Source organism: Caretta caretta, chromosome 4 (assembly GCF_965140235.1).
Source record: "Caretta caretta isolate rCarCar2 chromosome 4, rCarCar1.hap1, whole genome shotgun sequence".
Lineage (NCBI taxonomy): Eukaryota > Metazoa > Chordata > Testudines > Cheloniidae > Caretta > Caretta caretta.
In genome coordinates, this window is record NC_134209.1 from 55200727 (window position 1) to 55228264 (window position 27538).

At 39.2% G+C, this 27538-nt stretch overlaps 1 protein-coding gene across 1 annotated transcript in view; it reads right to left on the reverse strand.

Moving 5' to 3' along the window:
* The window catches only part of SCLT1 (sodium channel and clathrin linker 1), a 128454-nt gene that overhangs the window by 19778 nt on the left and 81138 nt on the right, over positions 1-27538 (reverse strand). Inside the window, exon 19 of the mRNA XM_048847332.2 lies at positions 26666-26862. Within this exon, the coding sequence (XP_048703289.1) occupies positions 26666-26862 (197 nt within the window). The remainder of the gene's footprint in view (positions 1-26665; positions 26863-27538) is intronic.

The window sequence follows — 27538 nt, forward strand, 5'->3', positions numbered from 1 at the left end:
TGGGCTCTACCAGTATTAGCAGCATTATAATATATAATCTATATCCAGGAAGTTAAAGTCCCCTGACTATGACAACACTCAATATTATTTATCACTCTAATAGTAGAGAGATCACTATCCATACCTGAATCTGGCCCTAGGGGTCTATGGCAGATCCTTAAAATTATCCCTACAGAACCTCTTTTACAGTCCTTCACCAAAGAGATTTTTGACCCAAACAGATTCTGTTTTTTCCTTACTATCAATTCATATTTCTTTACAGTTTATCACTTTGTTGATGTTCAGCGCTACCCCACCACCTTTACCTTTATTCTTATCTCTCCTAAACAGAAAATACCTTTCAATTCTACTATTCCAGTCATGGGTGCTATTCCACTATTTTTATGTAATCCTTGTGTATCTGGTTTGACCTTCTGTAACAGTAGTTCCAGTTCCTCCATTTTATTGCCCAGACTCCTTGGATTCATGTACAATTATTTCAGTTGTTTCCCTAATACCTCAACCCGATTTTCTAGGTGGTGTTCCATTATCCCTTATTATATATCCATTTAGCAGATTTTCCTGCTCCTGTGTACTCAAGCCAGGCGTGGAGATGTCAGAAGTCTCTCCCAGCCTTCTCCCCATATCTCCTAGTTTCTTTTTTTCTTGGTATAGGGTCTAGGAAGAGAAGACAATGATGGCTACTGAGGCAGCAGTAGAAATGATCCGAGGAGAGAAAAGTAAGAAGATGGTTGGATGCAGAAGCTTGGGATGTACATCATCCTTGAAGGGGTATTTGATGGAAGCTACTTATGCATGAACTATCACTAACTGTATGGGCCGTGTCTGTATTTAAATAGAGTTAATATTAAACTACACACATACTGATAAAACAAAACATTTTTTGAAAATAAGGAAATTGTTGATTTTAAATCATCCAACACCAGCTTCTTAAATATCACTTTAAGGTCCAAAGAATAATTCTGAATTCAAAATACTAAATAAGTCATTGAAAAATAATCTATTCCTTCTACACTTGTGCGATGAAGTGTGGAACTGGCACATTCAACAGCACGGACTTTATCAGAGTGGATGTGATCATGTACAGTGCTACACCAAGAAAATATTTTTAGTTGGAACGTCACACCAAACTACTCTTGAATCTGTTAGGGTCTGCTTAGCAAGTGTCTGCAGTGTGAACTTCAGTTCACAGATATTAGGGTGCAATTCCTGTAATGGACTGTCACAGTGATATCTGGGGATCACCAAGCCCAGTAAGGGGTTTTGTCACTGGCTGCCCTGTAACACTGGGATGCCTTAATAGTATGCTGTTATGGCTCAGATGCCTGACACCAGTAACCTGCCCACAAGGACAAGGTCTCACCCTGACTTCCAACAGCCCAGTTACTCCTTGTAGGGTCACTCCAACAGTCCCAAGTCCCAGTCCTTCCCAAGTTCTGAACTACCAGACATTCACACTATTATCAGTTCACTTTGGCACATATATTCCACAGTTTGTGAACCAGATGCCTGCTTGGGTAAAAATAAACAAAACGTTTATTTAATAGAAAAACCACAGATTTAAAGATGAAATAATAAGGGAAAGCAAAAACCTACAAGTTACACAGAAAAGAAACAAAGATGCCATCTCAGGCTTTACACTTCCGTATTAGATAACTTGTATTAGAAAAGGGATTTTATCTATTGCCTCTGAACAGTTTCCCAATGTACACACTAGCTATAGGAGGGATCCAACATTTCACAGACAGCTTCTTGCCAACAGGCCAGGCTGTCCCTCAGTTTCTAGATGAAAACTTCAGTTTTAAGACTCCTTTTTTTAAATGGCTGCCCCTGCCCCTTTTTTAAACCCTCTCCTGGCATAGTCACTCATGGTTATTCAGAGTCGGAAAAATTCCTTTGAATTGATAGCCAGAATGCCTCAGTATCTTTCCATTAACTTTAATGGTCCACAACTGTGTTTTCCTGGGTTGCAGAGTGGATTGTTACTTGAGTCTAGTTTTGTGTAAACACCTGGCTTGTGAAGCACCTCTCTTCCTTTCCCTGTCTCATTGCTTGCAGTCCTGCTGTGAAGTGAAACTGAAACTGCACAATTCTCCATATACACAAATACATAAATTCATAACCATAGTCTGTATATAACTCATAATAAGCATGAAGTTCTGAGCATTACAACCTTTCATAAAAGACCTTACTCCATATACTTCCATAGTACACTAATGAGCACATAGTACACTAATGATCATTTTTGGGCCTAAACCTTCTGGTGTCCTCTTAGGGTTTCTGGACCCTGATTGTCATACTAACATATGTTTAAAGGAAAGGATTTAGCCTTATAAATGACAAGGAACACTAAAATTACTGAGCTAAAGAGCTGATCCATTCTGCTTATTAAAAAAAATAATATTAAAACAAAGAGAAAGGCTTTAAAAAAGTTCATCAAATCCGTTTCTATTTAATATTGTCTTTTCAAAGTAAGTAGAAAACAAAAGGTGAGCTGTTTAGTATTTTGGCAGATGGATGATGAATCTGCCAGCTGCAGCAAGTACCTACCGCAAAACTCTCATATGACAAATATAGTATGTGCCAGATGTTTTTTTCTGTTGAATTATATACTATCATATGCATCAGTTACTCTTAATAATTATGCATTCTGTAGACTGCCAATACCTGCAGCTGTCTCTCATCCTTAAAATAGGCAGCTGTGGCTGCCAAACATTATAGTAGTATATCCAAGAATAATGTTTTAGAAATGGAGGAAGCCTCCTTTGGCTAAAAATGCTGTGTAATTCAGTTAATACATTGTATGGTACAACAGAGTACACGGTTCTGGTCAACACCTATATTTAGACATGAAAACTGGAGATTAGTTACATACAAGGACAAGTCTGAAGACTTGCAAGGAATTTACATGACTAAATGTGTAATGACACGGGCACCACAACTATGACATGGTGAATGAGAAAACTGGAAGAAAGATACCTAAGGCAGCTGCAGTCAAGTGAAGATAATGTTTAGAATAAAATTAAAAGCATCATAACGAATAGAATCCTTGCCATGCAGTTTGTGAATTTATGTAATGGATGATCACTACTCATTGATGAAAGCTTAAAAAAATAAGTAACTCATCACCTTATTTGCTGAAACATAACAGATCTGTTCTCTCAGCCAATTAGATTTCAATGCAAAAAGCTACATTAACGCAATGTTAAAGTTACAAATGTAATCATATAACTAAATCTCACAGCAACTTGTCCCCATATTATATTTTTTCATATTGAGGCTGCTAAATGCATGTGTCAATATGTACAGTATGTGTATCAGTAGAAATTTTTTTCATTGACTGAACATTGTGAATTTTATAGTGTCATGAAATTTTTAAATACATTCTTTTTTATAAAGAAAAAGACAGCTTGTGCTTAATGATGCTAGCCTTAAATGGCTCTTGTTAGCTTTGTAGATAAAAATTTCATTCTGAAGAAAAAAGCTTAGAGATAAATATTATTGCCCTTACTCAGGTTGAGTAGTTCCTTTACTCTGGAATCATCTATGGATTTCAGTGAGATTACTGGCAGACTAAGGTATGCTCAATGCTAAGGAGGCAAAATCTATCAGAATTTGCAGAAAGATCTTAAAATTGTGTGAGCTACTTTTTTTTTTTTTTTTTTTTTAACATTTGTAGTTTTCATTTTCTCCTCTGTTGAAGGCCATTTTTAGTATCATTTTACTGTTTGTTTCAATGAGATATTTGCAATCTTCTTTGTGAATATTGTTTTAGCCACTGTCCCTACCAGAATCCTGTTAAGGAGAAATATGCTAATGTTACATGGCAAGGAGGATTTCCTTAGGATCTGCTAAAACGTTATGGTCACTAATTATCTGCTAAGTGTTTTTAAACTTACTTCCTCCCCTCATCCCTAAATTTAGGACATATCATGCAACTGAAGTCTGAATACCAAGATGAGTGAAATAGAGTGCCTGGCATTAAGTGAGTACATTGATACAATAAGAAAAGGAGTACTTGTGGCACCTTAGAGACTAACCAATTTATTTGAGCATGAGCTTTCGTGAGCCACAGCTCACTTCATCAGATGAAGTGAGCTGTGGCTCACGAAAGCTCATGCTCAAATAAATTGGTTAGTCTCTAAGGTGCCACAAGTACTCCTTTTCTTTTTGCGAATACAGACTAACACGGCTGTTCCTCTGAAACCTGTCATTGATACAATAGGCATCATGGAAACTTGGTGGAATGAGGATAATCAGTGGAACAATGCAATAGCAGGGTACAAAATATACAGGAATAACAGAGTAGTTTGCACTGGTGGGGGAGTGGTACAACATGTTAAAAAAAAGTCAAATAAGGTGAAAATCTTAAATGAATCAAACTGTACCACAGAATCTCTATGGATAGAAATTCCATGCTTGAGTAATGAGTGTAGCAGTACAAATGTACTGCTAATGGTGGTGACCAGGATGGTGACAGTGACTGTGAAATACTCAGGAAGATTAGAGAGGATTCAAAGGCAGAAAACACAACAATAATGGGTGATTTCAACTATTCTCATATTGACTGGGTAAAAATCACCTCAGAGCATGATGCAGAGATAAAATTTCTAGACACCATAAATGACTGCTTCTTGGAGCAGCTAGTTCTGTAACCCACAAGGGGAGAGGCAATTCTTCATTTATTCCTAAATAGAGCAGAGGATTTGGCTCATGAAATAACTATAGCCAAATTTCTCAGTAATAGTGACCATTACCTCTGGGTAATTAAGTTTAGCATCCTTGTAGGAGAGAATATATCAAAAACCCACCACAATAACATTTTACTTTAAAAAGAGGATTTTACACATGAAGGACAACACTAGTTAGATGGAAATTAAAAAGAGCAGTTACAAGGCTAAAATGTCTGCAAACAGCATGGAGATTGCTTAAAAACACCACAGTAGAGACTCAGACTAAATGCATGCCCACAGTGAAAAACAACAGGAGGAGGACCAAAAGAATCACCATGGTTAAATAACAGAGTAATGGAGGCCGCTAGAGGCAAAAAGGCATCCCTTAAAATGTGGAAATCAAATCCTAATGAGGAAAATAGGAAGGAGCACAAACCTTGGCAAGTAAAATGTAAAAATATAACATGGGCCAAGAAAGAATTTGAGAAGCATCTTGCTAAAAATAAACAAAAATTACTCTTATTTTTTGCAAGTACATTAGAAGCAGGCAGCTTGCCAAACACACAGTGGAACCACAAGACAACAAAGGTTTTAAAGGAGCATCTGAGGAAAACAAGGCCATTGTAGAGGATGTGGGAGAGACACTCATATCAGATTTCAGAGTAGCAGCCATGTTAGTCTGTATTCGCAAAAAGAAAAGTAGTACTTGTGGCACCTTAGAGACGAACACATTTATTTGAGCATAAGCTTTCGTGAGCTGCATCCGATGAAGTGAGCTGTAGCTCACGAAAGCTTATGCTCAAATAAATGTGTTCGTCTCTAAGGTGCCACAAGTACTCCTTTTCTTTTTACTCATATCAGAGCTATTCTTTTGGGGCAACAAATCTGAAGTAATGGAACTTATGTCAGACTAACTGGCCTACTGTTGCCTGGGTCATTCCATTTACTCGTTTTGAGCAGGCGCCACTGAATTCAGTGGGGAGTGGATCTTAAAAATTGATGCATGATGTCCCTTTTAGCTCTGAGACGTCTTCAGAGAGGAATAATTACAAGTCAAGTTTGGAGGACATTTGAGTTATGGGTCTTGAAAGAGATCAATAGTTTTGATCCAATGATATTTAATATAGAGGGGGAAAAAGGCACTGCAGTAGCATGGAAGTCAAAAGGTTTATATGAAACTGACACAGGAACATACTCTGTCAGTTCTTTATTTGGCTCTGCATATTTCCCTCCTATGAGTATTGTGCTACCTTGAGATGCCTTATGGTAGAACCGTCTTAGCAGTGTTGGAATGCTCTCATGTCCCCACCTCTCCTCTGAGCATCACCTACATTCTGAGGGCAAGGCTGTAGTGGGCAGAGCACCCTCACCACCTCAGTTCCTTCCAACCACATTCTTGGATGGATGTGAAACATTCTGATCTCTTTGGAGTCCGAGTCTCTCTTTTCTTTAGATAGTTAGTGTTAGTTTTTTAGTACAATTAGTTTCCTTCCCAGTTTCAGGTTATGGCAGAATCTAAGCAGCAGAACAAGACGGGATTCATGAGGTTGTGCTGGTACTGGAAAGCAGGCATTGAGGGCCTCCTCCTAACAGAGAGAATCAAATCTAGAGAGCGGGCTGTCAATCTTGTGTCCTTTAGTTTTTCCAGAAGTTCATCTGTCTTTTCACTGAAAAGACCCTCCCCCTCAAAGTGGAGATCCTCCAGCATAATCTTAGTGTCTAGAGCTACAGAGAATGAACCAGCCTCCTGATAGTCACAGTAAATGTTAGTGATCTGGCACCAGAGTCAAAAGCATCAAGGGGCTCAGACAGCATTTGGCTACATTTTGGCCCTCCATTAAAATGGCATTTGCTAACCCTCTTATTTTGACTGGTAAGTCTCCTGTAAAAACAATGCTATCTTCTCCCATAAATGGAATTGGTAGCAGGCCATGACCACCTGATAAGTCACCACCCTAATACCAATGGACAATGAAGACCATTCCCTAACCAATCAATTCTTCCCCCACTTGTTGCAGGGGTGAAGTGTAGTTGTCCAGATCTTGCCCCATTATTGGCAGCAGCCATCACCAGTAAATTAGGGATAGGATGTGTATGGAAGTAAGAAACCCCCTCAGAGGGTATCTGATCCAACTTGTCATGTTTCTTAGAAATAGATTGACAAGAAGCAGATGTGGTCCACACAGATTTAGTCGGCTATAGCAAACTATCCAAAATGGGTGTGGACATTCTGCTCCTCAAAGTAGCGGTAAAGATATCAAGTACCAGGTGAAAACTCTCTTCCACAGGCACTGCAGGAGGATTTAAAGGGGACACCATATGATCCACCAAACTGTGGAATGGTTTAGCATCCTGGGAAGGAAAAGAGCCTGATGCCACCCACATGTTCATCTAATGTGATGGCAGTAATGAAAGCTACTTAGATAGATAAATGATAGAACACTCAGGTTACTGAGAGTAGTTCAGAGGGCTCAAAGGACAGTTTCATTAGTATGGCCGACACCAAACTGAGATCCCAAGAAGGGACAGGCTCTCTAACAGAGGGATATACATTTGATAAACCTTTAGACCAGTGTTTCCCAAACTTGGGATGCCACCTTGTTCTGGGAAAGCCCCTGGCGGGACGGGATGGTTTGTTTACCTGCCGCGTCCACAGGTTTGGCCAATTGCGGCTCCCACTGGCTGTGGTTTGCTGTACCCAGCCAATGGGGGCGGTGGGAAGTGGCGCGGGCCGAGGGACACGTTCTGTGTCATTTGCAGACTTACTAAACCCCTCCCCGCATTATACTAACTGCTCCTGTCAGTCACTTATACTACCTTTCTAACATGAGCTGGAAATTGGTTGAATCATTTCTCTCCTACCTACAATTCTGTTTCTTTCCAGTATCTTCTAGCTGTCTAGGTAGAGCTTCAGCAGTTCCTGATACAGTATATGTGAAACCATCACTTTTGGTGCTGGAAAAGGCCTCAACATTGGAGACACAAGTGTTTTCTAAGTTTGTGTTAACAGTCTGCCTCATTTCCGAAACTTCCATACAGTCTTTCATTTGCAGATTTTTTTTAACCTATAGAAGCCATTTTTCTGATGGGCCTTGCCAGGTCTCAAGACGGACTGGACTGTTTGGGCTTCCTTTCTTTGTTGGGATAATGGAACCCTCTTTTTCTCATACACATTTCATCCATCTATTCCCCCTCCCCATCTACAGTTCTCACTTGCTATATACTCTCCTAAACTTTGTTGCTGATTTTGAAATATGTCTGTTTTCCATTGTAATTTGTGACTTTGCTTTCTGTCTCTGCTCTGTTATATGCCAACATCATGTTAAACCCATAGAATGATGGCCAGTTTTGTACACACTCCTTCAAGGCAGAAAAAACACTTTTAGCCAGTCTTCTCCCAGAAGGATGTATCTATGTGAAAATTATCTTCTATTCTACAGAGATTCTTACATCACCCATCATCATAGTATCTGAGTGCCTTCTAGTAGGGCATTAAGTAATGCGACTAACATTGGTCATATGTTATTTGGGCCGCCATCCTCTCTCCACAGGGAGAAGTATTTACAGTGGAAGGTCTTGTTTTGGTAGAAATTTTTTAAATATACATATTGCTATGTATTTCTGTTAGAGAAAACAAAGTGAAAAAATTCACCTTGCACTTTGAGTGCAAGGTGGTGAGGTTTGTGATGGTCCTTAGTTTTTGGGTGAGTTTATTCCATAGTCTTGGATGAGACCCCCCGCCCCCCCCCCCCGACTAGCTTTGCTCTTATTGTAGAGAGTTCTATTGTGCCAGAAGAGTGAAGATGTCAATCATCGTCTTTATCCCAGAAGTTTAGACTCAGACTTTAAAGCCAGAATGGACCACTGTGATCATCTAATCTCTGCACAGAACGTCATCCACCCACTGCTATAACAGACCCATAACCTCAGGCTGTTACTGAAGTCCTCAAATAATTATTTAAAGACTTCAAGCTTGCAAAGCAAGGAGCAATTCCAGCAACTGTCATGGGCGGCGAGGAGGAACTGAGGGGCCGTGGAGTTGGTTGGGTGCTTTATACCAGCGCTATAGTCGCACGGCAGCAGAGGGTGCTCGAGCTGCCCCGGCGGGTACCACTGAGGGAAACATTTCTGGCAACTATTATTGGTGTGCACCCACACTTGGAGTGGAATGCACACATACAATCACTTGAAGAATCAAGAACAGCTGTACAGATTATTACAGGTCTGGAGGAACAAACAAAGAAAGACTTAAATATTTATGACCGATAAGAGAAGGACATAACATTAGTCAACAAATATCTGAAGGATGCAAACAAGGAGGTACAAGGAATCACTCTGGACAGAAAAGGGCAAATTACTATGAGAAAATTAATGAAATTAAGACAAGAAAAATTAGCCTGAATTTCAGAAAAAACTTCCTAAGAATCAATGACAATTAAACTGTGGAACTATCCTCTCAGGTATAAGATGGAAACTCCATTACCTGAGGTATTTAAAATTAGACTGTACAGTTCAATAGTAAATGTACAGAAGATAACCATTCTGCATTGGAAAGGGGGTGGATGAGGTAACCTAATAGCTCTTTTGTCTCTCTAAGTCCCCTGTTGCAAATACACACATAATTAACTTTACTCATGTGAGTTGTCCCATTGACTTCATAGGGCTAATCACATGAGTAAAATTAAATATGCATGTGTTTGCAGTATCTGCCCCAAAGATCTATAATTCTCCAACTAGTTTTAATCACAAATTACAAAATGATTAGATTAAATTTAGTTCTACAAAAATGATGTCAAGAATCCTACTGTGGGACTTGATTAAAAGCAATGTTTTCTCCAGTGTTGTGACACCACCGGCATTCTTTTTGTAGCTATTTTAAAAAAAAAACTTAGGTAATTTACCCTTCAGTAGAACCTGATGGATCATGGAAAACAAAAGATTACAGTTAGAAACAATTTTAAATCATATAGCTGTTATTTTCTGTTCTTTCCTGATTCTTTATTACTAGAGTAATTATGTGGAAACAGAATCTTTGTTTATGATGTTTTCTGGTTCTTCTGCTTATTCTTCACCTGAAGTTATGATTTTGTCTTTTTGACATTATAATCATAACTGCAGAAATAATTGTGTGTTATGTCACAAATAGACGATTGCGATCTAAAAGTGAGGCATGTGGAGTTCCTGTTTCATGCAAATGTCCTAAGCAATAAAACCAAAGGGAAAGGGAATTATTAGGAATAAGCAGAACAGTCTGTAAATGTTAACTTTTTCAGGAGATGAAACTGGGTCTTTATCTTGAATAGTGAATCTAAGTCTATTTATATCATACTAAAAAAAAGAAAAGGAGTACTTGTGCACCTTAGAGACTAACAAATTTATTTGAGCATAAACTTTTGTGAGCTACAGCTCACTTCCTCAGATGCATTCCTATATATCATACTGTTTATTATGCACAGATTAACTGTATACAAGTGCCAGACAGATTTCAAATAGTATATTTGTAAAAAGATAAAGGCAATTCAAGTCTTTGGTGTTGGGAGTCAAGGTTTTCTGATGCCACCTATAGACACCAAAATAAAGTAGCATTTACCACCAGCAGCCCTAAACAACTGGTGCTAAGTGAGAAAAAAGGAACACCCCACACTGAAATCAATAGAGGGCTACTGCTTTCAATTCCTTAGGAAACTGTCTGATTCCTTGCTTACTAGAAGGAATGATCAAAATGACTGCACCCTTTTCACACATGCAAGCTAGACTGAAATTCAGCTTTTGGGGACTGGAAGGGAAAAGTGACATAAGTGGTATAATCAGAGTAATGTAACCTCCTCTGCAGATAGATCTTGGTTAGATTTGGCTTAAGCCATTCAGTCGCAAGTAAACTGAACATTTTAGTTTGGTTCTAGTAATTTATTCATGTCATAAAACCACCTATCATTAAACAACATGCAGCTTTTGCCTAAGGACACTTGGACAAGATACAGAGCCCAGTCTCTTATTCCTGGCCCCAAACCTACCTCAATTCTTTATAAGTCCTAAAATATAGTACATTTATCTCCAAGTTAAAATTCATATCACCATCATTATTTCCAGCTAGAGTAACATATATTACATATATAGTGTCAAAAGTGTACTAGGAACTTTATAGACTATTTTCAGAGTGGCAGCCATGTTAGTCTGTTATCAGCAAAAACAACAAGGAGTCCTTGTGGCAACTCAAGAGACTAACAAATTTATTTAGGAATAAGCTTTTGTGGGCTAGAACCCACTGCATCAGATGCATGGAGTGGAAAATACAGGAGCAGGTATAAATACATGAAAAGATGCGAGTTCCCTTACCAAGTGTGAGGTCAGTCTAACGAGACAATTCAATTAACAGCAGGATACCAAGGGAGGAAAAATAACTTTTGTAGTGGTAATGAGAGTGGCCCATTTCAAACTGTTGACAAGAAGGTGAGAGTAACAGTAGGGGGAAATCAGTATGGGGGAAATTAGGTTTAGGTTTTGTAATGACCCAACCACTCCCAGTCTTTATGCAGGCCTAATTTGACAGTGTCCAGTTTGCAAATTAATTCCAGTTCTGCAGTTTCAAATTGGCTGGACTGGCTCTAGGCACGTGCTTGGGGTGGCACAATTCCAAGGGCAGCATTCCGGCCACTCCCCCCCCCCCTTTTTTTTTCCGCTTGGGCAGTTGCGCTCTCGGAGCTTGAGGCGGCAAATTTTTGCTTGGGGAGGCAAAAAACCTGCACGTTGGAGTCTGTTTTTGAAGTTTTTTTGTTGAAAAATTGCCACTTTTAGGTCTGTTATTGAGTGACCAGAGAGACTGAAGCGTTCTCCTACTGGTTTTTGAATGTTATAATTCCTGATGTCAGATTTATGATCATTTATTCTTTTGTGTAGAGACTGTCCGGTTTGGCCAATGTACATGACAGAGAGGCACTTCTGGCACATGATGGCATATATCACATTGGTAGACAATGAAATTCCTTGCTCTGAAGAGCTTACAAATGTTTTAATAAATGTAAATATTGTATATTTTTTCACCTCATGACTGTTGATGTGGAGAGTAATAGACCTCAAAATGTTATAGCTTTGAGAGTTCCCACTAACTGACACACTGGAAGCATGTCTCCAGAGTGAGACTCACAACTTGTATTACTTGAAAATGGTCATTCTATTTCTTTTCATGACTTAACTTTTTCATTCTCTTTCATAATTAGTTTATAAATATTGCAATATGTAATAAGCATTTGCTAAGTTCACTGCATTTTAATTTTGCTTTATTGTACCTTCAATTATAATTATCAAAATACATGTATAAACTGAAGCGCTCAAAAGTCAGAATTACACCACAATGCATTTTGCAGAACTATTTTGTCTTTTTACAGTAGTAAAAAGACCAAAAATGGTCATAAGTTATTATACTGCCAAGCATAATGTTTTTGTTTGGAAGCATAACCTTTGTTGTAAGAAGCATTGACCTTCTTAGTTGCCTCCAAGACTGACTTTTGACATTAGTATATTGAAACAGTCCTAGCTCCTTGCTCTCATTCTGGGCCAAGGCGAAACCCAATATCAATAATCTTCTTTTAAGAAGTGTACAGTATCTTTAGATGATGTCTGCTTGCTAATTTACTTCATAACATAAATGAGACCATACTGTGTTCTTATGGAATACATTCTACATATATTCACAATGCTATCCTCTAATTTATGAGTGCTTTGCCACAAACCCAAGTTGAGCTTTGAAAGACAGGGATGATCATGAGCTCAGATTGAACAGAGTCCTGAGTAACTGAAAAATCCTGGATCATTTTTTCATTGAGGTATAAAAATATACTTGCCAAATATCATCATGTATTTATATAATTTCTTTCACTGAAATAACCAACCTGAGAAGGTATCTAGTATTATTTTAAATAGTCTCACTTGGTTTTTCACTTTCAAATTCCAAAACCTATTTTTTGTCCATACAGCTTACTTTTTAAGTTAGGAAATGAAGTAGCCAGCAGTAATGCTAAAAGGTCTCATTTACTGTTTATTTTAAAAAAATTTTTGGATTTCCCTCTATATACTGAGAACACTGTGGACTGAAAAGAGGATAAACAAGTGACACTGAAGGAATGGAAAATTAAATAGCTACTGCTGGGAAATAAGAGGAGAAGCTGAAATATTTCAAATACCTGGAAAGGAGAGACTGAAATCACACGTAGAAAATTCTGCAATGAACAGTGCCAGGATTCAAGGCAAAGGAATGGTACAAGAAACTCAACCATCAGCAAATGGGTCAGTGATTCAGTGAAGAAAAACACTGAGTAACAGTGAGCTCTGGTGAACTGGGGTACAGAAGGCCATAGAACAGTATGGTTTTGTAAAGGAGGTTGCAAATTAATGAGAACCAAACTTACCTAACATTATATAGCACATTAAAAAGAAATCATTTAACTTTTTATAAGAAAATTCTATTCGATGCCACCATTAACATGATCTTTTTATTCTCGTATATATAACTGAGCCTCAAATGTCAAACACTAATTTCTCAAAGTGCCAAGATATAGCTCAGACTATCCCCAAAACACAGTGAATATCTGCTAGGATATACTGCTAAATGTAGAGTTTTCTGTTCAGTTTACAAAAACCAAAATGGATCTGCAGCCATCTGCATGGAGGATCACAATGCTGCTGATCTATCAGAAGCTGAGATTAAGTTGAAATTTTTAAAAGCTATTTAAAGAAGGTTAAAGTTTGTGTAACTTCAAGGAAAACCTAACTTTGTACCAGGTGGCATGTAGCCCTTAAAATATGTTGAGAGCTGAGTGCCGATCAACCAAACTTGGACCCCACAATCCAAAGCTCCCTGAAGTCAGTCTTCCCATTAACTTCAGTGACCTTTTGACTAGGCCCTGGGTTACTATGCTAAAGGTTAGCTAGAACGAGTTTCATCACAGAGGAGTTCTGCAATGTCGGTATACTTAAGGGTGTTGTTGATTTTCCATTATAAGCCTTCTTTTTGAGGCATTCACCACTACGTTATTTTACTTTTAGATGAATCAACAGTAATATTTCTTAATTCATGGCAAAGCAAGACATTTTGCCTCTATTTTTTAAATACGTATTTGGAATCTGTTAGATTCTAATATGGATGAGGACCTTATTTTCAAGAATGACTACTGAATAAATAGGGGAATCTGAGTGGGAAGTTCTGCTGGAGAAGGGAGAAGGCAAGCTGCTGTTCCTTAGGGACAGTGAGTAGGTTTTTGTGTTTTTTTTTGTTTTGCTTTCAGTTTACACAGACTGGTAGGGGGGCAGTGTGTTGTGAGAGAAGCAGAGTGCTGATTAGGCGATGAGGTTTGCCTGATTTGGGGGCCTATAAAGACAGCCAAACAGCCAGCCAGCAGCACAAAAGCAGCAAACAGAGGAGTTTGAGTGGGAGTTTTAGGGAGGGATTCTGTGGTGTTCTGGTTTTGTTTTGGTGCTTGTTTGTGTTTTGTATTTTTCCTAGGACAGATACAGAGGCAGCACTGGTAGTGACCCGAGGAATGGAAGAAACAATGAATATGACCACATGTGGAAGCTGTGGATTATCCTGGAGTGGGTATCTGAAAAGAGCTTTGTATGTATGAAGTGCCGTCAAATAGAGCTGATGGAAGAGAACATCTGAGGTGTGGAGATGCAGGTGAAAATTATGGTTGAGTTTCAAAGAGGATTCAAGCCGACGATAGAGGGAAGGTGAGAGGACGCTGAAAGGAAAAGTCAAGACTCTGCAGATGCAAGCTGGACTGAAGAACTCTGAGGGGAGGCTGCTGGGTGAGGAGAGTGGCCAGTGGAAGCATCTGACTATGAGAACCAAGCAGAGAAAAAAGACTGGGTAGTGAAAAAGTAGAGCTCAGGAATAGGTTTGCTGAATTGGAAAATGAAGAAAGGGCACAGCAGGTAGTAACTGAAGTGGGGAGGGCTAGAAAGAAGGGAAGAGTGGCTACACCTATAAGAAGAGGGGAATAATCAACGGAGATACCCAGAGTTTGGAACCCCATGAGGATACAGTATGACTTGCAGAAGATTGCAAGGGAGAACAAAAGACAAGAGGACTTGCAGTCAGAAAGAATAGGAGGTAGGCCAGAGAGTCACACCAACACCAGGTCTATGTGACTGGTGACTCCCAATTACGACGAACAGACAAGTCCATCACCAGAGCTGATCTGTAGAACAAAAGGGTGTGCTGTCTGCCAGAACCTAAGATACAGGATCTGGACCTGAGGCTGAAGAGGATCCTAATGGGAGAAGAAAAGAATCCACTGATTGTCTTTCACATGGAAACAAATGATACAGCTAGATTCTTGCTAGAATGCATCAAAGGAGACTATGCCAGGCTGGGGAAGATGCTTAAAGAAATGGAGGCTCAGGTGGAATCCCACTGAAGATCACTTGAGCCTCCATTTAAGTGTCTTCCCAGCCTGGCACAGAAACTAGAACTACTAGTGCAGGAAGTGAAACCAGATATTATAGAGATAACAGAAACATGGTGGAAAAATAGTCATGACTGTAGTACACGTATACAAGGGAATGTGCTATTCAGCAAAGACAGAAATAAAGGTAAAGGTGGTGGAGTAGCATTGTTATGAATGATGAAGTAGACTGTAAAGAAATTAGAAGTGATGGAATGGATAAGACAGACTCTGTTTGGGTCAAATCACATTACCAGAGCTTTCCCTGGGACAGTGCTTGTGTATACTACAGACCCCCCCAGAATCAAATTTGGATATGGAGAGAGAGAGAGAGAGCGCTCTTTAATTTTTTTAATGAAATAAATACTACTGGGAAATATGTGATTATGGGAGGCTTTAATTTCCCAGATACAGATTTGAGGACAAATGCTACTAATAATGATAGGGCCCAGATCTTCTGGATGAGATAGCTGATGGATTTTTTCACCAAATAGCTGCTGAACCAACAAGAGATGATGCCATCTTAGATTTGCTTTTGGTGAGTAGTGAGGACCTCAAAGAATAACTTGTTGTAGAGGAAAACCTTGGTTCGAGTGATCATGAGCTAATTCAATTTAAACTAGGGCTGTCAAGCGATTAAAAAAGTAATCATGATTAATTACACTGTTAAACGATAACAGAATATAATTTATTTGAATATTTTTTGGATGTTTTCTACATTTTCAAATATATTGATTTCAATTACAGCACAAAATACAAAGTGTACAGGGCTCGCTTTATATTTATTTTTCATTAAAAGTATTTGCAAGGTAAAAAAACCCAAAAGAAATAGTATTTTTCAGTTCACCTAATACAAGTACTATAGTGCAAATTTATCATGAAAGTAGAACTTACAAATGTAGAATTATGTAAAAAAAAGAAACCTGCGTTCAAAAAAAAAAAAACCAATGTAAAATTTTAGAGCCTGCAAGTCCACTCAGTCCTACTTCTTGTTCAGGCAATTGCTCAGACAAAAAAGTTTGTTTACATTTGAAAGAGATAATGCTGCCTGCTTTTTGTTCACAATGTCACCTGAAAGTGAGAACAGGCATTCTCATGGAGTCACCAGATATTTACTTGCTAGATGTACTAAAGATTTATATGTCCTTTCATGCTTCAACCACCATTCCAGGGGACATGCATCCATGCTGATGACGGGTTCTGCTGGATACCAATCCAAAGCAGTGCGGACCGACGCATGTTCATTTTCATTATCTGAGTCAGATGCCACCAGCAGGAGGTTGATTTTCTTTTTTGGTGGTTTGGGTTCCGTAGTTTCCGCATTGGAGTGTTGCTCTTTTAAGACGTCTGAAAGCATGCTCCACACCTTGTCCCTCTCAGATTTTGGAACATACTTCAGATTCTTAAACCTTGGGTTAAGTGCTGTAGCTATCTTTAGAAATCTCATATTGGTGCCTTCTTTGCATTTTGTGAAATCTGCAGTGAAAGTGTTCTTAAAATGAACTACATGTGCTGGGTCATCATGTAAGACTGCTAGAACATGAAATATATGGCAGAATGCAGGTAAAAACAGAGCAGGGGATATACAATTCTCCCCTAAGGAGTTCAGTCATAAATTTAATTAACACATTATTTTCTTAATGAGTGTCATCAGCATGGAAGCATGTCCTCTGGAATGGTGGCGGAAGCATGAAGGGGCATACGAATGTTTAGTATATCTGGCATGTAAATACCTTGCAATTCGGGCTACAAAAGTGCCATGCAGATGCCTGTTCTCACTTTCTGGTGACATTGTAAATAAGAAGAGGGCAGCATTATCTCTTGCAAATGTAAACAAACTTGTTTGTCTTAGTGATTGGCTGAACAAGAAGTAGGACTGAATGGAGGCTCTGAAGTTTTACACTGTTTTGTTTTTGAGTGCAGCTATGTGACAAAGAGATTGCACGACAGTACTTGTATGAGGTGAACTGAAAAATACTATTCCTTTTGTTTATCAATTTTATAGTGCAAATATTTGTCTCAAAAATATACACTTTGATTTCAATTACAACACAGAATACAATATATATAAAAATGTAGAAAAACATCCAAAATATTTAATAAATTTCAATCGGTATGCTATTGTTTAACAGTGCGATTAAAAACTGCGATTAATCACGATTAATTTTTTTAATCACAATTAATTTTTTCAAGTTAATCACGCAAGTTAACTGCGATTAAATCGACAACACTAGTTTAAACTAAACAGAAGGATAAACAAAAATATATCTGCAACTAGATCCCTGATTTAAAAAGGGAAAACTTAAAAAAATAAGGGAATTAGTTAGGGAAGTGGACTGGATTGAAGAACTCACGGATCTGAATGTGGAGGAGGTCTGGAGCTACTTTAAGTCAAAGTTTCTGAAGCCTGCATCCCAAGCAAGGGGGAAAAAATGTAGGGAAGTGTTACAGATCAAGCTGGTTGAGCAAGCATTTCAAACAGGTGATTAAGAGAAATCCTTAAGATGGAAGATGGGAAGGATCAGTGAGAAAAGCTGTATCTTGGAGGTCAGAAAGTGTAGGGATAAAGTGAGAACTGCCAAAAGCCAAGCAAGCGTGGGACCTTGCAAAGGAAATGAAAATCAATAATAAAAGGTTTCATAGCTATATAAATAAAAAGAAAACAAAGAAAGGAGAAGTGGGACAGCTAAACATGAGGATAGCAAACTCGGCATAGCCCAACACCCAAAATACTGTGTCTCAGTTTTTAATAAGGGTAATGAAAATCTTAGGGGTAGTGGCAGGGTGGCTAATTGGAACAAGGATATGGAAGTAGAAGTTATCAAATCTAAGGTAGAAGTCAAACTCAAACAGCTTAATAGGACTAAAATCGGGGGGCCCTAATAATCTCTATCCAAGAATATTAAAGGAACTGACACATGAAATTGCAAGCCCAATAGCAAGGATTTTTAATGAATCTGTAACCTTGGGGGTTGTATCCCATGACTGGAGAACTGCTAATGTAGTGCCTATTTTTAAGAAAGGGAAAAAAGTGATCCAGAAAACTACAGGCCTGTTAGTATGACCACAATTCTATTCAAGGTCTTGGAACAAATTCTGAAAGAGAAAATAGTTAAGGACATGGAGGTAAACGATAACTGGGATAAAATACAACATGGTTTTACAAAAGGTAGATTGTGCCAGTCCATCCTGATCTCCTCCTTTGAGGAGATAAACTGACTTTTTATACAAAGGAAATCCAGTAGATCTAATCTACCTGGATTTCAGTAAAACATTTGATACAGTTCCACATGGGAAATTAGTTAAATTGGAAAACATGGGGATTAATATGAAAACTGAAAGGTGGATAAGGAATTGGTTAGAGGGGAGTCTAAAATGGGTCATACTGAAAGGTGAACTGTCTGGCTAGCAGTGGAATCCCTCAGGGATCAGTCTTGGGGCCAATCTTCTTTAACATTTTTATTAGTGAGCTTGGCACAAAAAGTGAGTGTGTGCTAATAAAATTTGCGGATGACACAAAGTTGGGAGATATTGCCAGTATGTAAATTTTCATAATAGTAGCTGTGTTAGTCTGTATCCGCAAAAAGAAAAAGGAGTACTTGTGGCACCTTAGAGACTAACAAATTGATTTGAGCATAAGCTTTTGTGAGCTACAGCTCACTTCATCGGACGCATGCAGTGGAAAATACAGTGGTGAGATTTATATACATAGAGAACATGAAACAATGTGTTACCATACACACTGTAACCAGAGTGATCAGGTACGGTGAGCTATTACCAGCAGGAAAGCGGAGGGGGAGGGGGAGGGGGAGGGGGAGGGGGAGAAAATCTTTTGTAGTGATGATCAAGGTGGGCCATTTACAGCAGTTGACAAGAACGTGTGAGGAACAGGGGAAGGGGGATAAACATCCCTCCCCCCTCCCAGTGTTCCTCACACGTTCTTGTCAACTGCTGTAAATGGCCCACCTTGATCATCACTACAAAAGGGTCCCGCCCCCCCCCCCACTGGTAATAGCTCACCTTACCTGATCACTCTGGTTACAGTGTGTATGGTAACTTCAAACTGGAACAGGTGTAGAGAAGGGCTACTAGGACGATCAGAGGAACAGAAAACCTACCTTATGAGAGAAGACTCAAAAAACTTGGCTTATTTAGCCTAACCAAAAGAAGGCTCGGGGAGATATGATTGCGCTCTATAAATACATCAGAGGGATAAATACCAGGGAGGGAGAGGAGTTATTTAAGCTAAGCACCTATGTCAACACAAGAACAGATATATATAAACTAGCCATCAACAAGTTTAGGCTTGAAATTAGATGAAGGTTTCTAATCATCAGAGAGGTGAAGTTCTGGAACAGCCTTCCGAGGGGAGAAGTGGAGAGCAAAAATCCTAACTGGCTTCAAGACTGAACTTGATAAGTTTATGGAGGGGATGGTAATGATGAGACTGCCTACAACAGCACGTAGCCCAGGGGTTGGAGACCTTTGGCATGCAGCCCATCAGGGTAATCCACTGGCAGACTGCCAGACATTTTGTTTATGTTGACCGTATGCTGGCATAGCCCCCCACAGCTCCCAGTGGCAATGATTTGCTGTTCCTGGCCAATGGGAGCTGCAGGAAATGGCAGCTAGCACCTCCCTGCAGCCTGTGGCTTCCCGCAGATCCCATTGGCCGGGAATGGCAAACTGTGGTCACTGGGAGCTGCGGGGGCCATGCTTGCGGACGGTCAACATAAACAAAAGGTCTTGCGACCCGCCAGCAGTCTACCTTGATGGGCCACATGCCGAAGGTTGCCAACCCCTGATGTAGCCAATCTGTGACTGCTAGCAGCAAATATCTCCAATAGCCCGTTACGGGACACTAGATGGGGAGGGCTCGGAGTTACTACAGAGAATTCTTTCCCAGGTGTCTGTCTAGTGGGTTTTGCCACATGCTCAGGGTCTAACTGATCACCATATTTAGGGATGGGAAGGAATTTCCCCCCATGTCAGACTGGCAGAGATCCTGGGGGTTTTTTTTCCTTCCTTTGCAGTGTGGGGCACAGATCACTTCCAGGTTTAAACTAGTGTAAATGGCAAATTCTCTGCAACTTGAAGTCTTTAAATCATGATTTGAGGACTTCAGAAACTCAGCCAGAGGTTATGGTGTATTACAGGACAAGGTGGCCTGCCATGTGCAGGAGGTCAGACTAGATGATCTTGATGGTCCCTTCAGATCTTAAAGTCTATGGGTCTATAAATAGTATAACTAATTTTCATATCAATTGCATTCCACACTACATGCCTTGGTATGGGGGCACGCAGAGTGTCTAAAATATTTAAAATAGCATATACAAAAATAGGTACGATTTATTTTATTTATGGGTATTTTTAAGGCTCTTGTCAATGTAGTATCAGAGCATCAATCACACAGAATATAGATTTAATGAAGAATTACACTATACCAAAGTCAAACATTTTTTGGGCAGGGGAGGGAGGCAAAGAATTGGTTTCCACTTTTACCATATCTACATCATGGTGGACAAACTGATTCTTTTAGCTTCATTTTCTGAGGAGGGCTAAAATTATAGATATTTATAAGCACTAACTATGATGTCACCTCTAAAGGTGACACCACTTGCTGCCAGACTTAGTGCAGAATATCTGCTACAGCGACTGAGGTACTCCACATGGCTTGCGTATAGATTTTAATATAGAAAGAATTGAGGTTTTTTTATTTTCTGCTCATTAAGGCAGTACTGTCTGATGAAATAGCTATTACACTAGTAAATAGGACATTAACTCTTTGCAGGACATCAGCAGATGACACCATGAGGACAATTTCTCACATATAAATAGGAACATTTCATGAAAAATATGAGTCACATTTTGAAGGTTCAAAGACCACAACAGACATGATAAACAGGTTGTTATATCCCATGTCAGCAGTTTGATGAAGCTAAATCAACAACTGAAGGTTCTGACCCATTACAGCAATGTTTTAGCATTTTTGTCCTATACATAACTTTGAAAGGGAAAGTGGCTATTTCCACAGATGATTTCACTCTTCCTAGAATGCTTTATTTATTTATTTTTAACGGAAAGGTGTGTTTAATAAAGTCCAACATCAGCCAGGATGACCCATGATGCTGGATTGAGAAGAACAGTTTGAGTAGTTTCTTTGCTCTTGGATGTTTTTTTTCCTGTCTCTTTCAGCTCACATGTTGCTTTAGCTGACTGAATGGCTAATCCTCAGACGATACAATGTGCATTTACAGAGAGCAAACGCCAGATTACATTTGTTTACTCACACAAATGCAATTGTTTAAAATTATCTTTCTGTAAAACACTATGAAAAAAGTTTTCTCCACTACTCAAATATTTAGAATAGATGATAGAAAATATCAGCAAGAGTTAACTAATTACACACAGTCAGCTGTTCAAATAAGTTAATGCATACAAACTTGGAAAATGAGATGTATTGTTCATTACACCTCACATAAGAGCTCTGGGTTTTGATGGCTTCTTTCTGAAGAAGTGAAACAAGATTTTCTTCCTCTAAGAAAAAAATTGAAATCTTTGCTAAATAGCGTATATGGTGGCTTTAAAAGAGTTCATAAAGCTCTCCCCTGGATAGCTATTCTAAAAATCAAACTATTTGGATCAGCATTCAGCCTGCCATCTCTAGGGCTGAACCTATATGAAAAGTTTTTGGCAACACTAAATCTTGTAGTTGTGTAGCATCAGCAACAATTTTAATCTCTCAGAAATCACTGCAAGTCTTCTAAACAGATTGTGGAAGTTGCTTCATTTCCTAAACTTTAGCAGCTCTCTAAAAGTATCTGTTCACAGTAACTGGTCATCTAAAGTGAAATTTAAAATTCAGTGTTGTAAATCTGGCTATGCGGAGATGTTTCATACCATGAATATGTATTAAATAAGGGGCACAATCTTGCTTCAATTCAAGTCAACAGTAGTTTAAACAGTAGAAGACCCAAGATGATCAGCCACACTCAGGGAAGATAATGATTAACGTTAGGTGGTGAACATGTTCTATTAAAACTTTGCCCACCATTTAAGCAGGATGCTTTTGAAAAATTCAAATTTCACTGAAGTTTAAAGTCACAGTAAGCTATTTTCAAAACACACATCCTAGATGTGTAAAGAGACAATGTCATCTAAGAGGAAAAAAAAAACAATCGCACTGCTATTTAAAATATTTTACCCACTAAGACTATTATAATAAAGATAAGGGAGAAAAATCTAACCCACTCTGTAGGGTGTAAATAACTACTCAGGTGCAGGACAGTGGAGAATCAGGGCTAAAATATAGTTAAATATCTTTTCAGTTTCTATTGTCTATGATACTATTGGTCATTCACTACATCGCTAAAACCCTGAAACACAGTCAATACTAATGATTAAGTACATTTTTAGTGTGTCTTGTTCCATCCTCTCATTAGCCTATTTATATCTCTTCTCATCAAAACCAGGCACAAATCTTTTTCTATCCATCATCCTCTCCCTCCCGCTTATCAACAATTCTCCTCCCACAGATACATTGCTTTTCCTCCTTAATGTACAATATTTGGCCATTTAACCCTTCCCCTTCTGCTGTCTTCCTTCCTCATCCATGACATGCTCTGATCCTCACTCGCCCTTCGACTGCTTATTGGCCAGTCTCCAAAGCCTTCTCTATTCCCAGCTGCTATCTCAGATACAATTCCTGCTAAGTACAGCAGGAAAAAGTTAACTTAGCTCCTGTTAAACAGAAATAGCTTTGGAACAGAGTTATGCTGCCAAACATTGTCAGTGTTAATGCGGGTCAGAGATGGCTTTCCTGTACTTTACACAAACTAATGGCATTTACAAGACAAGTTTGCTTTCTTCTCTAGAAAGAGAAACAAACAGTATGTGTGTTAGCAGCAATGTACAGTTATTGTAGGACACAAACTTCAGAGGTTATTTTCCCTGTTCCAGTTGGAGACCTGGGCTCAGCTCCAACTCAGACTAAGAGCATTCTGTTTCTGACAGCTGAAAAGGTTGAATGAGATTTACAAATAAAAGTTATGCTTCAAAAAATTCACCAGTTATCTACTACAAAGAGAACATCAGGAGCATTATGGTTCATTTTAGGACATGTAATCTGTTAAAAATAATTATATGTGACAAGTCTATCGATTAATCCGAGGTTTAAAAAACCAAGCTTGTGAACTTTTAATATTTCCTTTTTAACAACCTCTTAAATGAAAATGTTTTACATTTCACAATACCTGTAAGAGCAAAAATCTTTCCTTTTTTTAAACTTACATTTGAAATTTGTTTATCATCTTCCTGATAAGGAATCACATTAGCATGTGCGTATACTTGAGTACATCTTGCATTTTGGAAAATGAATATAGCTATAAAAATGACATTTTAACTTTCTCACATTAGTGTACATGCATACAAACTAATTCTTTTTGTGATGTGAAAAATGAATGCACTTTATCCACATTGAAAACACTGCCTAGTATATTTTGTTTTATGTCTGTGTTATTAGGATTGACTGCATGCACTAATACACAATAACTAAAGAGCACTATTCAAACAGTCTCTACTTGTCTACCTACAGTCTCTACTTGTCTATGGACTTTAAATCTAAAAAAACATGCCACGTGTCCCTGGGGATGAAAACACCACAAGCTGAAGAATCAGATCAGGATAAATGGAGACAGTCTGATATGTTTGTCTGCTGAACTGATCAATTCACTTGTCATTTTTATTTAAATTAACATACGTAGGCACTCGAGTGTGAGGTGAAGATCTTAGGAGTTCAAGCTGTATCTGAAACTCAAATACAATCCTTTGTAGGTACCCTGATGTTGCCTGTAGCCATCAGGCTGCGCTAGTAAAGATGGGGAAACAGCCTCATTTGGGAAAGAGGATGAAATCACTCCCAGAACACTGGATCTGGTTTAGCTTTATCTTCCATATACTCCAAAGGGGCTGGCTGATCTTGGCAAGGACATGGTAAGTAAGGTTCATGGTCTGATTCTGGGTGCCTAGCATAAGGATCCTAAGGGATCCAATACTGCCTGTATGAGGAGGACCTCTTGAGAGGGTATCACCAGTCTCTTGGAAAGTTATATCTGGTCAGAGAATGGAACTCTGATCTCTTAGGGCTTCTGTCTGGGCCTCTTTCTCTATGGGAGGGTAGAAGCTCTTTTGGAGAGACTGACTCACTGAATGAAAAAACTGGAACCCGAACTACTGGTGAACCGGTAGGGTACTGAGGCTTGCAGGTGGGAGACGAGAGCAACTCCATGTCCTCCAGAGTAACTATGTCTTTGAATAAAGACAGACGAGAGGAAGGGGAAGGAGGATAGAGAAGAGTAAAAATGTCATCTGGGGAGATGTAGTTCTCAGACTGCCCCAGGGTATGGGGTAGGTCAATTGGTAGAGTTGTTGGATCTGGTGCTTCCCTAGCCACAGTGGAAGCCTGATCTGTCTGCGGCCATGACGATATTAGCCCAAAGTGTAATCTCTACATCAAAGGGAGTGGCAGTGGATGTGTGTCTTTCAGTTTGCATGTCAGAACCGGTACCAGAGCTGACAGATCCATGCTCCTTTGTACCACTTTTTCCTGTTGAGGTGGTTTACTTGGGCTTAAATCTTTAGGATCCATGCACAAGGATTCTTCCGACTTTGAAGAAGTCAGGGAGAATCTCTTTTCTTTGGGGCAGCTTTGGAAAAAAAGAGGGTTTGTCTCTATGTTTGTGAGAGTGCCCTTTACTCTCATGAGAAATCATCTCCTTAGGTTTGGAAGTCTTAGTCTTGACTCCTGAGTTCATACTTGGAGGGGCACTCCCTGGCCCAGGTCTGATTGGGGTCTCATGGCCTCCTCCTCCAGATATTTTATGTCTTAGCTCTCAACCCTCAAGTTCTTGGAAGGAAGTGGTGGCAAATACTACACTTAGCTGAGATGTGAGCCTGGGGTAGACAATAAAGGCAGCACTGGTGTTTCTCATTCACTGAAAAGGAGAGGGGGCAGGAAATGCAATGCTTGTATCCCAGGACTCTAGGCATAAGCCTATCCTCCCAGGGAAAATAACGAACTATGCCAGGACTTAAGACTAAAAGAGTAAAAATATAAAATAAACTATTTACAATATATTTACAGACTAAAACAGTCGAAGGAAGAAGCTGTGGACACAGAATATTCTGACTCAGACCATGAAGCAGTAGAAGGAACTGGAAAGGTGCCAGTGTGCACTTTCCATCATACTCTCAGTTCAGAGCACAAGAAGAACAACTACGTATGTGCAGACCAATGGATACTGCTTGCTAAATATCTCTGAATTCAGGAGCATGGTACGCACACATGCCCGCATTTGGAATACACATAGGGACCATCACTCAAAGAACTATTTAATATATATACCGATGAGAAGAAATAGAACAGCAGAGCTGCTATTTGCACAACTTCAGAAACCACTATATACAGGAGATATGTCGTTTTCTTCTCATGCTACATTTGGTTGCTAGGTTTAGCAGAACCCTGCCAATAAGGAGAAGCAGTCTGTGGACTAAAGGGAGGCCAAGGAAAGGGGGCCTGGAAGAGAACGAGTGCCCTGGGACATTAACGCACTCTTGCTTTGAGGTGTGCGCCAATGAGCCTTTCAGCCCAACTCACGTGGCGCTGAGGCAAAGAAGAACATCTGGAGGAAATGAAGCCTAAATGGAGACTCATCCCTGACACCCAATTCCAAGAGCACTGGACTAAGAGAGCTTTCCCCAGAAGAGTGTGCACACAGCATATGTCTACATTGCAATTAAATACCTGTGGCTGACCCAGGCTTTTGGGGCTCAGGCTAAGAGGCCCTTTAATTAGGCAAGCCCACTTGCCTACCCCACAATTAAGCAGCCCTTTAGCTTGAGCCTTGTGAGCTCAAGCCAGCTTACATGGGCCAGCTGCAGGTGTTTAACTGCAGTGTAGACAGACACACCTTAGAGGTATGACCATACACTCCAGTGATGGTATTAAAGATCCTGCATAAGCCAAAGATGGTGGAGAAGGACCCAGAGACTGGCTATGGCCAAAGAGACTCCAGGACCCTGGTCCAGCAAAAAACAAAGAGTGTAATAATGAAAACTAGGCAACACCAACTGGGATACTGTTTAACATAAAAGTTGCTCTTAATATGGAGCAAGGTCCCTAATAACAAAATCTAGCCAAGAAAGAAAGGAACTGAGATGACAAAGGTCATATGGCTCTTTTATAACCTCATCTCAGAGCATCTGGTGTCATAAGAGAGACTCATGCAGCTCCAACAGGCCACGTTTTCAGAATGTTCCTGAAATTCCATGATTCATCCCACAACTGTGAATATACAGAGGGTACCTTGAAGAACTGTAAATATAGGTGTTTTCATAAGCCAAAGTTAAGTTTTCTAAAATGAGTGAAGTTTACTTAAAAAACAGTATTAAAATAAAGTGACATATTGGAACTACTTTTTTTGCCATTACAAAAGGTCAAAAACACACACAGTATTGTCTGTTTGGCAACGTATAAAGACTGATTGCACTTACTTCAGATTATTGATCCTGGTTTCTGTAGTTTCTGTAAGCTTCTTTGTTTCTTCCTTCCACCGGTTTGTTGCTTTTTGCTGAGCCACCAACAAACGTCTCAGTTCAACAGTGGAATTTCGATTAGTGACTTCCATCTCTTTCAGTCGAACCTCAAACCCATGCTCCTTCACTGAATGCTCATGTTCCATTGTGCTTATCTACAGTAAAAACAAAAACAAAAAATAAACACCACAATAGGCCACAATCAGACAATAGAAGTTTGCAACTTTAATCCAAGAATAAAAACCCCCAAAACATTCACGTTAAATGTGCATACAGAAATATGCTCATAAAATCCATTTAAAATCTAGGACAAATGTCGATAAACGTAGTGAAGATTCTGATTACTATTGTTTTTATAAATTGAATATATGCTTTATCCTTCTTCCCTGAATTCTGTAAACTACTTGTATTCTAAGAAGTTGAGCTCTCTGGGGAAGGGCTTACATCTTGTATGTTTGGAAAGCACCTATCACATTGTGAGAACTTCTAAAATTCAAGAACTACTAAAATTCAAATACTAAGTAACTGTGCAGGCTCAGTTGTGTGCTTAACTGAGACCTTGTTTAGGTGTACAATTGTACACACAGAGTGCCAGGTCCTTACACAAGCAAATACAGCAACAAAGGTTAGATAACCAATTATGTTGAATATACATTTAGCCTATTGATACATCGGATTTCAGATGAACAAGAAAGCCATCTTGCTGGCTTTGAGGAGTCCATAGTCTGAATGTACAACCTGGAGTATAGTGAATATCCTGTAAACTGACTTTGAAAAGCCTGGTGGACATAAGTATTGGTTAACTCAAAGTTTTAATTTGACGGGTTAGTG